Source organism: Tarenaya hassleriana, unplaced genomic scaffold (genome assembly GCF_000463585.1).
Source record: "Tarenaya hassleriana unplaced genomic scaffold, ASM46358v1 Cleome48, whole genome shotgun sequence".
NCBI lineage: Eukaryota > Viridiplantae > Streptophyta > Magnoliopsida > Brassicales > Cleomaceae > Tarenaya > Tarenaya hassleriana.
Window position 1 is genome coordinate 401,327 of NW_010967498.1, and position 11,599 is coordinate 412,925.

The window sequence follows — 11,599 nt, forward strand, 5'->3', positions numbered from 1 at the left end:
TATAGCAAAATAAATATCACTGATTTGCCTAACCGGGAAAGGGTAAATGCGTCAAACGAAAATGCGGACACCACTCCCTGCACGAGACGCGTGTACGCAAGCTGTTCTCTCCGAAGCCGCGCGTCTCACGAAAACATTACGACGTCGTTTCACATAATCTCTTCAAATGCATGCCGTTTAGAAGGTCAGGAGACCAAACACCACGGCGGGTTACCACCATCGGGACGTGTTACATTCTCGATCCATTACACGAAAACGGAAAAATGAAAGCCGAAAACAGCTTCCTTCATCACCGACGGGTGAACAGCAAAAATTTGCATTAACCGAAGATTAGAAAAAATAACACGGGGAACGAACGATACAAAAATCTCCACACAAAATAGGGTTTCAGATCCAAATCAAGACCACATGAACACCAAATCACCGTTCGTCGGATCAGAAATCAGAGAGAGAGAGAGACAGAACCTAAACTCACCACAGGAAAGACAAGAGCTTGGTGAAGACCCACGTGTAGAGAACGGCGAGAGTGGCTCCGACGGGAATCGTGACGGCCCACGAAGCGACGATCTCTCTCACCGTCTCTGCTCTCACGCTGTTAAGCCCTCTAGCGAATCCGACGCCCATCACTGCTCCGACGAGCGTGTGCGTCGCCGAGATCGGAAGCCCCAGCTTCGACGCGACCAGCACCACCGACGCGGCCGCGAACTCCGCCGCGAACCCACGAGTCGGTGTGAGCTCTGTGATCTTCTTGCCTATGGTTGCGATGACTCTGTATCCCCACATCGTGAGACCTGCGACGATTCCGAAGCCTCCCCAAGCGAGGACGTCTATGGGTATTATAATCCCGCCGCCTCCGCCCGCTGCTCCGCCGTGGAGGATGCTCAGAGCGGCGGCTAAGGGCCCGATGGCGTTGGAGACGTCGTTACCGCCATGGGCGAAGGACATGAAGCAGGCGGAGAGGACTTGCATATAGCCGAAGACCCCGTAGACGATCTCGAGCTGGGTGCCGGTGGGTCCGGCGATGTCTGAGAGAAATCCGAGACCTTTGGGCGTTGACGGCGCCGGCGAGGAGGAGGACTTGGCGAGGAGGTGTCCGAGCTGTTTCCGGATGATTCTGTCCACGAGAATGGCTCCTGCTGCTCCGGCTGCTAAGGCCTGAGACAGAGCTATAGGGAAGGTGTTGCTGAGAGGTAATGCGGCAAAGGAAATCCCGGTCACGCCAAGGAAGACGGCTATAGGTGCGGCGGCTGCAGCCGCTTGTCCCGGGTTTGGCGCGCTGTACACGAACTGTGAGATTAAGACAGTGCAAAAAGGAAGAGACTTTAGTTTTAGCCTCACCTTCAAAGCGATCAATGCGAGATATCAGGAGATAATGATCGGATCAAGGGCTTGAGTACATGGATTTCTAAATCGGTGTGAAACAAGCCTATTTCTTTGCAATGGATTTGAGAGGTAGCATAGATATGTTTGAACTTACTCTGCGGATGAATTTGTAGACAAGAAATGAGACAAGGGCTCCCATGACAGGGGAGATGACCCAAGAAGAAGCCACCTTGGCCAGGGAACTCCAGAAGACGGCACCAGCTCCTCCGTACACCAGCCCAAAACCCACCATCGATCCCACTATACAGTGAGTCGTCGACACAGGCCACCCGTAGTATGATGCGACCTGTCGATTCAACCATTGCCACAGGTACTTTTATACAATTCCAAAGATTCTTATCCAAACAAGGATAGTTTAGTTGGTTAGTTTCTAGGTCATCATGGTTCAGGACAAGAACCTTTTGCAGTAGTGAAATATGAAAGCAGAACACTTCTTGTAAGCAGAAATCATAAGCACAATGGACAGAAATTGCAAACTTTCACAATTATCAACCTGTAATTAGATCCCTAATCGTATTCGTATCATGGTCTATTTGCAATCAGAAGCTATGATCATCTGCAAATGATTTCTCTGCCCTCTATTGAAATATTCGGTTATGACAGTTACAAAAAACGCGAACCTGCAACCAGGTTCCAGCTGCAGCCAAGGAAGAGAGAAGACCAGCGAAGAGCAACGAGTCTTTCCCTTGGAACACATTAGCCACAAGAATCCCCTTCTGCATCGTGCTCGTCACGTGGGTCCCCATCAACAGAGCGCCGGAGAATTCCAGAACGGCCGCCGTCACCACCGCCTGCCGGAGCGTCAGTGCTCCAGACCCGACGGACGTCCCCATGGCATTGGCCACGTCGTTGGCTCCTATGTTCCACGCCATGTAGAACCCGAACAGTAGAGTCGCATAGGACAGAAGCTTCGTCTTCAGAGCCAGACCTTGTCCTAATGACTTCATGAACAGTGGGAGACATAGAGCCGAGAAGGCGATGAGCGTCGAGATTCCCCACGCAGTGTTGGAGGAGATATTGAAGGCTTGAGCCATTCCAGGTAAGTCGGCATTCTCTGCATCTGCGACATGATCTGGTTTCTGTAGGTGGATTTGTTCCTCATGGTGCTGTTCTTCCCCACCAGAATCTGCAAACGAGGAGATGCTTGCAAAAGGGTGTGCGAGTTTCAGGGGGTTATTAGGGTTTCTGGACAGAGAAGGATCCTTGAAGAACAGGGCAAGGGGGCTCTCCAAGGAAGGAGCTTCCTTGAGAAAGAAGGAACCTTGAGTTCTGGGTATGAATAGATGAGAACCCCGGAGAAGAATGGAGTGGTTTCTGGCCGGAGAGAAGCGATAAGGAAGAATCATGTCTGAGAGAAACAAGAGTCCGTGCCTGAAAACAGAGCAAGAGGAGAGAGAAGTTAATCTTGGGGAGGAGAGGGGTAATGGGCCATGGATGGAGGTGAAGACGATGGTGATGATGATGCATAGTGATATCGATCATGCTTTTTGTTCTTTGGATTGAGGAGTCAAAGAGGGTCGAGTGATGGTGGCGCCGAGGAACGAAAGGATGAGGTGAGAGTTTGGAATTTGGCTGCTTCTTTTTCTGCCTTCTCACTGAAAACGTGTGGTTCTTGTGGATTTTTGAGAAAGATCTCTCTCTCTCTTTTTTTTTTTTTTTTTTTTTTTTTTGCGCTCACAGCCTCACAATTATCAACAAAAAAGGGTGAGAATTAGATGCACAATTTAAAATCGTTTTTCCCAATTCCAATATAAATATATAATTTTTATAACTTGTGGAAAAAATACGTTTAACTTTAAAAAGTATTGTCATATTCTTTAACAGTCGACAACGTTAGTCAACTAACATAATCAATCGAGTTAATGTATCACGATTTATATGAGCTAATTTGATGTTCATACATGTACTAAATACGCCACGTCAATTGTATATATCATATTGAATCAATAGATTTTATTAGTTATTAAAATCATCAATGTTTATAGGATATATAACAATATTTTCAAAGTTTGTATTTTTTTTTCAAGTTATAAATTTCATTTGTTTAAATGAATGTGTTTAGAAAATTCATGTTTTTTTTGTGGTATGTTTCCTTTTTGTAATTGTTAGAAAGATTAACACAAATGATAATTTTCTAAATACAAAAATAATTTTGTGTAATTACTTTCAATATCTGCAAAATCTATAAAGATAAAAATTGCGAAAAAGTGTAGTTATTATGGTATTAATATTTAGAATAATACAGAGGAAAATATCATAATTTAAAATTTAAAAGTAGGGATAGATGTTTTGATATTCGGTTCAAAATCGGATGGAAAATGGTTCCGTTCAGTTCTTTCTATTTTATAAAAATAGGTACCAATAGATTATTATATTATATTCGTTCGGTTTTGATTTTTATTAAAAAAAATGATTTTTCGGGTTTTTCAAAATTTTAATTAATATCATTTGAGAATTTTAAACAGTTCGGATATAGAAAAATACCGTATTTTACCTCGAAACGTCCACCCCTGTTGAGGGAGGTGTGAAAGGTCGACCGTTGGTATCACAATTTATTCATGTGGTTTGCAAGGTAGGTGTGGAGATGTTAGGTGTCCTCTACTCTTTTCAACTGCTAAATAAAATTTCTGCCATAATCTTTTGATAATCTCTATTAAATTGTCCATCGAATTGGATTTTTATTTCACTATAATTTCACAAAAAAAAAACATAATCCATTTTTCATCGATCATATATTAATTTAAACCATATAATTAATCAACCGTTTTAGGGTCATGTGAATATAAAACAAAAAATAGAGATGGTGTTACGAGAATTAGTGTGTGCTTAAAACAATACCAATAATATCAAATATTTATTTTCACTACATTTTATAAGTTTGATTGGAATCATCGAAATTTTAGGCTGAATCTCGCGTTTATTCGCCCTAAACTCAACAACCACTACGATTTAAAAAATGAGGAAATTATAAATTATTCCAAAGAAGAAATTATTTTGAGGAATTGACAGGAGTTGATTCAATAAATTTTTGTAAGCTTAATATAAAAACAATTACTTTTTTTGTTAAAATGAACTTATCCCATTTCTAAGTCAGCAACATCAACAACACTACTTTCTTAATCCTAAATTTATTTAGATCGATAAATTATTTATTTCCACACATTTCGATTTTGAATTATCTTTTCATGCAGCAAATTCCAAATCATTTCTAAATGTAATTTTTATTTTGAAAATTATCACTTTATTTCCAAGTATAATTCATATATATATATATATATATATATATATATATATAATATACACACACTTACACACCTTTGTAGCCGATTGGAACAAGGTTTGAATACAAAAAATGTAGACATTGAGCTCTATGATTGTTAATGGACCTTCAGGCCCAACTAGAAAATGGACAGAAATTTGAAGGCCCAATATTTGAACTCGACCGAGCTTTTCTTCGTGTTGGTGATTCGGTTCGTTTGTTTTCTTCTTCGCTTTCATCGTTTGTTCCTTCCTCCTGTCGTCAGTCCGTCTCTTGCCGGTTACTTATTCCGTCATGTGTCGTAGCCACGTGGCATCAAACCAAGCATCTGAATGCCACGTGTCATCTGCCTTATCCACTGTCGTTTGGTTTTCAAATTTTAAAAAAGTATATTAGTATATAAATTTTTAAAATTTCGAAAAAAATATACCAAATTTTCTGGATTTCCATTCAAAACCATAAAATTTATAAAGATTCTTCAAGGTGAACTTTTCAAGAGTATATATTTTTTTTTTGGAGTTATTAAATTTATGGATTTAATTGAAAATTAGAAAAATAAGTATATGAATAAAATTGTATATTGATATGGATCTTCTCCTAAATTTATCAATCTGCAGGGGGCAAGGGGTGTACAGGTCTTGCTGCATATACATAAATATCCTTGTTAATTTGTCTGAAATTTAATTATTTTATCTTAAGCTAACAACATATCCTTTGCTCTACCCCCAAGAAACTCGGATTGGATAATTATATACATAGGTTGTCCATTGTGTCCTAAAGGTTATATCTTTTTTTGGCAAAATAAAAATAGATGCCAATGCGATAAGAACATATTTTTATTTTATTTTATTTTAAATAATCAAGAGAATATCTCTTGCTCTGGCTGATCTCGCAGCTCAAACTTCGTTTTCATCTCGCTCATTCTAAGATCCCTTCGTCACTCTCTCTCGACAAATTTCTCGAAAATCTCCCCTTTTCTTTCTCCTGCTCGACGATCGCTACGCTTCAGAGGAATGGATCACGATCTCGACAAATTCCCCTTACTCTCATATGTCCTCCACCATTTCGATCCGGCATCTCACGCGCCGCCGTCTCCAGCGGCTCAGCAAGCGCTCATGACCCGTTTCTCCTACCTCACCGATCCACAGGTCATGTCCGCTCTCATCGCTTCTCTTCCGCCCACGATCACACAGACCCTTTTCGTCTTACGGTCCCTCGGTCCCCGACCCGACCCGTCTGCTGTCTCCGGGGCCCGTTCGAGGATCGCTCAGATCCGACAGAATCCGTCGTTGTCGCCGGAGGAAGCGGCAAAGGAGGCGGAGATGTACACGGCGGTGGTGCGGTTGGAGGATGTGCACGAGGGCTACGAGAGGCAGCTGATGGACGTGGAGGAGGAGCTTGTTAGGGCTTATGCTTCGGCGGTGGAGGTTTTGGGCCGCGACGAAGTGAACGAGGAGGTTGTTGCGGTGCTCAAGCAGGCGGAGGACGGGGTCTCCGTCGAGAGGGTGGATCTCTCCGGCCGGCAATTAAAGCTTCTTCCTGAAGCTTTCGGGAAGATTAATGGCTTGGTTTCCCTGAATCTCTCTCACAACGACCTAAAGGTAATCGCAGAAACATCGGCTCTATGTTTTTTGTTCGTATGTTGTTTGGAATATCTTGTTTGTTTTCTGGATAATCTCAGATTATATCTTCAGAAAGATCTCAGATTCTCTCATCGAACTGTTCATCTTGCTTGCAAATGTCATGAACTTGTCTGATTGGAATGATCTCGTGAATTTGCTTCACTGTTCCAACGATCTCGATTCAGAGGGGGAAAAGGAGATTTTTTTTGGGTTACTGAAAATGTCATAAGCTCGATTATATCTTCAGAATTTGTTTGGTTATTTCTGTAATCCCAATTTGACAAGTTGCCTTAACTTATGTGAATAAAGGCAGTGTCTTGTGGCAAAAGGGATGAACTCGTCATCAGATTTGGCTGTTTCATGTTTTCTGTGTCTGTGTCTGAATGGACTGGTATAGGTATCTTCCAAATAGCTTGAATCTTGGGTTTGTTTACTGCTTTTGTCTGTGAAATCCCTTAGAGTTGTTGAATATTTGATTAGCTTAGCAATTGCAGATGTAGTTCCAGGACCATGATGCACTCTTTGCGCTGTTGATCCAATTTATAGTGTTGGCACGTTAGGAATTTGTGTTGATCTTTGATAATGTTGGCTGGGGATCAGATACAGAGGAAAGATCCATTGTTCTGCACCCTTTTTGTTTTTGTAATTCTAACTTGCAGGATAATCTGTTTAAGTTCAGACAATTCTCTGGAATCTCTGAACTGTCGTCTGTCTGCTTCTGCAGTTCATACCGGATGCAATCTCTGGACTTCAGAAACTCGAGGAACTTGATGTTTCTTCCAACATCATGCAATCTCTCCCTGATTCTATAGGACTTTTACTTAACCTCAGGTTCCTTAATGTGTCGGGAAATAAGCTAACTTCCCTCCCTGAAAGCGTCGCTCAATGCAGGTGTCTTTCTTTACTATAATTTCCTTTCCCTTTATCGTAGTCTTGAAAACATGCTCATGTTCATGTCTCGATCTCTAGATCGTTGGTCCAGTTAGATGCGAGCTTCAACAATCTGACTTCTCTGCCCGCAAACATCGGATATGGATTACTGAGCCTTGAGAGATTATCAGTCCAGCTGAACAAGCTCCGTTACCTGCCAGTTTCGATCTGTGAGATGCGGTCGCTTAGGTACTTAGATGCACACATGAACGAGATCCACGGCCTTCCACATGCGGTCGGGATGCTGATAAACCTCGAGGTTTTGAACCTGAGCAGCAACTTCAGCGACCTGACTGAACTTCCAGACACGATCTCGGACTTAGCCAACCTGAGGGAGCTCGATCTCAGCAACAACCAAATCCGAGCCATACCCGACTCGTTTTTCAGGCTGGAGAAGCTGGAGAAACTGAACTTGGAGCAGAACCCACTCATGATACCTCCACAGGAGGTGGCTAAGGGTGGAGCTGAAGCAGTGAGAGAGTTCATGAGAAGGAGATGGGCTGAGATGGTGGCGGAGGAGCAGCAGAGGAGCGTCGAAGAGGCAAACAGACAACAAGGAGGGACAGGAGGCTGGCTGTCTTGGGGGACATCTATGGTATCTAACCTTGTATCTGGGGTTTCTCAGGCAGTTGCAGGACATGGCGGTGGAGCTAAGAACCCTAGAGACTCATATTTAGATCAACAGCTGTGATTTTTTTCTTTTTTTTTTTGGTGTTTGGGTTTTCTTGGTAACCTGTTGAACTCATGTGTGGTCTAACCTTTCTTTGCATTTGCTGGAACTGGTTTGTGTGTATCTTGGTCTGTTATTTCTTTATATTAATTATCATAATTATGGCATTTTTCTTCGTTCTTAATGTTGCAGGAAATGGTTAAAAAAAAAAGTAGCTATGGCCCTCTTTATATTAATTAGCATGAGATTATTGCAATTTTGTTGGTCCTAATTGTACGTTATTATTGTTAATGATGCGTGTTTATATTATTATAATTAAATTTCTGTATTTGGAAAAAGAAAAACAAAAACTGAAATTATTTGTGTGTGGATGGAGGGGGGAAACGCTGTGAATACATGGGCCATAAACAGCAGCCCAATAAGCTACTAATCTTAAACTATCCCCCACATAGCCTATAGCGTTTGAGAGCTCACGCGCATTCATCACGAGTACGAGACACGCGCCTCATTTTGATCATATTTGTTTAAGTCCACGCAACCGCAACGACACAAATTTGGCAAAAAGGCACGCACGTATGGGTTTATTTCGGATTTTAAAAATTCATAACCAAATAATTATTTAGTTTTAATCGGTTTGATTTAATTTCGTTTCAGTCATATCTAGTTAAAATTATTATCAAATATAAGTTTGGTTCAATCTGGTTATAACAGTAATTGGACCAAATATAGTATATAATATATATATTAATCGATAACGCATTGATGAACAAATGATTAATTCGATGATTAATTTGAATTCAATTATTCCGGTTTCCAAAATTAATAACTAAACCGTGATTTAATTTGAACGGTTCGGATTCAATCGGATGATAATTCGGTTCAATTTCTAAATCGAACGGCTCGACCGCCTCCCAGTAAAATCGAACTACTCGGGCCAAAGGAAAACTATTTGGGCCTACATGTAGGCCCATATCATTCAACTTTCAATTCTTCAGTTTTTTGTTTAGCCTTTTACTCAATTTTTTTTTTTAACGTTCCAACTACCATGAAGATAAGGGTGATAAAGACCTTTGGTTCAAATAGAAAATTATATTTTTTTGGGTAAAGAAAAAATTATGATATTTATAAATAAATAAAATAATTTGGTTCGAAGAAATTTAATATATTCCATGGACAATTTGGGGACAAAACTGGTTGAAAACAATCCGGCTGCAGAAGAAGGGAATGATGGATCTTGGGACTAGGGTTTTTTTTTTTTTATTTTTTAAAAAATTGTTTATCTTGGGACTAGGGTTTTTTACATTATCATAGAAACACTAATAGTTTTAGTTGTCTCATTTATTACCTGCCAGGTTCATGTTTGGCTTTTGGTTTAAATGACAAATGTATTATATAATAATAATAATAATAATAATAATATACAAGTTTTTTTCCTAACTTTATGATTATTAACACAAATTTACCTTTATAGACCAAGGAAGAGAAGTTTTCTCTTTCTTCTTTTCTCATTAAAAAAAGTGTATTTTAGTAATACCGATATTAAAATAAAATGTAGATATCTTAGATTTTGGTTATATTTTCAGTTTTTTATTATTTTGAGGGTTTAAATTTTACTAAAAAATATTTATTTAATTTGTAAATCATTTTTAAGACATTTAAAAAATATTTTTATATTTGATTAATTTAGATTTAAAATTATGTCGATTCGATTAAAATAATATGTAAATATTTGTATAAATAATATGTAGATTCAATTGATTTACATTTTACAAATTTATAATTAATTATGCCGAATAAAATCATAATCATAATTTAAAATATTTGTACGTGTAAGGAAGAAAGGAGAATAAATGTTGGAAATTTAGGACAAGTTGGAGTGATTGTATTAGGAGACAATATGAGCAGTAAAAAATTAAAAGGCGCTGATCAAACACTGGGCTTCGCAGATCTTTATATGCTCCTATTTATTGGGCTCCTCTCTTGCATTACTATGCAAATTTAATTTAATTTATTTATTATATGCACAGTTATATCGAAATTATATACATATATATATATATATAGCAACTGCGAATATTTTTCCATTTAATTAAAATAAATAAATATTTGACGACAGTGACTTTTCTGTGATATATCAATGAATTCTTTAATTTTAACATAATGGTATATACTTTATATTTATGTATTATAATCTCATCACCTGCACCAAAGTCAACAGTCCGACCTTATAAACAAAGATTTTAATGGAATTGAAGACAGTGAAAATTTTACGAATATAGATTAGGGCCGACCTCCAGAGCAATCAAGAGACTTCAAACTATATACGACGACGGTCCATATATATATATATAATGTGAATACACACATTTTTTATATGGTTAGTGGTAAATTTGTAAACCCTAACGCTTGGAAAAAAACAACAAGGCTAATAAAGGGAAAAGCGATCAGGACCTGACACTTATTAAATTATAGCCAAAAAAAAAAAAAGATTCAACCGTGCGATATTAATTATAAATTTTAACTTTTTTAAAAAATCTCAAATTTATTGGTTAAATTATATATAGCTATTCTTATTATTAGCCCTATTGATAGCCCATTTTCGATCTCTCACATTCCGTCGGTTATATTTTATTACCGGCTCTCTATCTTTTTTTTTTCCATCTATTTATATTAAAAATTACTAAAAAATGGAGATTAAATATTTTGATTAGGATATGTATACTCAAATTAAAATCAATAATACTTTAATATGATTTTAAAACAAATCAAATATGATTACTGAAAAATTAGATTAATATAACTAAAATTTGAATGTAAAATTAATTAAACAAAATAAAAATACTTATTTTAAAAGTAATCATTTTTATTTAAAAAAAAAAAATCAAATCGAATCCTCGTTGTGAACCGAAACGAAATGTAACCTTACTCTAAATAAGAGGGAAATTTGTATATTAGTTCAACGACAATTTTATAATGGTATGGATCTCTATATTAAGAATTGAGAGTAGATTTCAAAGTTCTACATTTAATTACCAAAAATAAACAAAGTTATACATTTATAATAACGCATCATAATGTCGGATTTTAAAGATTATAAACATAGCCTATCTTCCATGAACGTACATCAATAACTCCATTTGGGGCTATTTCCCATTAGTTATAATAGTAACTTTGTTTAAAATAAATGTAAAAATAAATTGAATAGAAAGGAGAGGGAAAAGGGGGTATATACTGTAGAGTTTAAAATCTAAGGGTGTCAAATCAAAGAGTAATAATTATGTAAGCCCAATAGGGGAAATGGGTCCTACATTAAGTAGATGCATAATGATGACACATATTTAGTTTTCTCAATTTAGATATTTCGTTTTCAATTTCAACAAAATTAAATAAGCATCTCATTTTTAAAAAAAGAATGCAGTATTTCTCATTTGTAATAAAAAAAAAAATTATGAATTCGTATAATAAAAACGGTCCCTATAATGAAAAAAAAGTTACGGACTTTTGAGTATGGAGGGTTTCCATTTTTCCATGAAAGATTGATTGATTTGGAAGTTTGTTTCTGACATTATCTCTTCTTTGTCGCCACAAATCTCCTCCCTTTATTTTTTTTTTTCCATGCCGTCATTAACTCTCTCTCTCTCTCTCTCTCTCTCTCAAACACACAAATGTATCAAATCGACTTAGTTATGGAAACTATTATTTCCAAAATTCCAGTTGTCATTTTCCATAAAAAAT

General features: G+C 37.7%; 2 protein-coding genes across 2 annotated transcripts; one reads left to right on the forward strand and one right to left on the reverse strand.

Moving 5' to 3' along the window:
- Positions 1 to 295: 295 nt before the first annotated feature.
- LOC104825663 (inorganic phosphate transporter 2-1, chloroplastic) lies at positions 296 to 3,015 on the reverse strand. Its single transcript, XM_010558034.2, has 3 exons — positions 2,004 to 3,015; positions 1,478 to 1,669; positions 296 to 1,287 (listed from the first exon to the last, which is right to left on the reverse strand). The coding sequence occupies exons 1-3, from the start codon at positions 2,727 to 2,729 to the stop codon at positions 472 to 474; spliced, it is 1,734 nt and encodes a 577-aa protein (XP_010556336.1). The 5' UTR covers positions 2,730 to 3,015; the 3' UTR covers positions 296 to 471.
- Positions 3,016 to 5,502: 2,487 nt separating this feature from the next.
- Positions 5,503 to 8,039, forward strand: LOC104825664 (plant intracellular Ras-group-related LRR protein 3). The gene is made up of 3 exons (XM_010558035.2): positions 5,503 to 6,243; positions 6,989 to 7,155; positions 7,234 to 8,039. Exons 1-3 carry the CDS (start codon positions 5,656 to 5,658, stop codon positions 7,883 to 7,885), a joined length of 1,407 nt encoding a protein of 468 aa, XP_010556337.1. The 5' UTR covers positions 5,503 to 5,655; the 3' UTR covers positions 7,886 to 8,039.
- Positions 8,040 to 11,599: the final 3,560 nt, after the last annotated feature.

What these genes read in the sequence shown, in the direction of transcription:
- LOC104825663 (XM_010558034.2), bottom strand. Translation starts at nt 2,729, where the DNA reads ATGATTCTTCCTTATCGCTTCTCTCCGGCCAGAAACCACTCCATTCTT. An exon ending in CAGCTGGAACCTGGTTGCAG is followed by an intron (nt 1,670 to 2,003) that starts GTTCGCGTTTTT and finishes TTGAATCGACAG; the next exon opens with GTCGCATCATACTACGGGTG. An exon ending in TCTACAAATTCATCCGCAGA is followed by an intron (nt 1,288 to 1,477) that starts GTAAGTTCAAAC and finishes TTAATCTCACAG; the next exon opens with TTCGTGTACAGCGCGCCAAA.
- LOC104825664 (XM_010558035.2), top strand. Translation starts at nt 5,656, where the DNA reads ATGGATCACGATCTCGACAAATTCCCCTTACTCTCATATGTCCTCCAC. An exon ending in TCTCTCACAACGACCTAAAG is followed by an intron (nt 6,244 to 6,988) that starts GTAATCGCAGAA and finishes CTGCTTCTGCAG; the next exon opens with TTCATACCGGATGCAATCTC. An exon ending in GAAAGCGTCGCTCAATGCAG is followed by an intron (nt 7,156 to 7,233) that starts GTGTCTTTCTTT and finishes CTCGATCTCTAG; the next exon opens with ATCGTTGGTCCAGTTAGATG.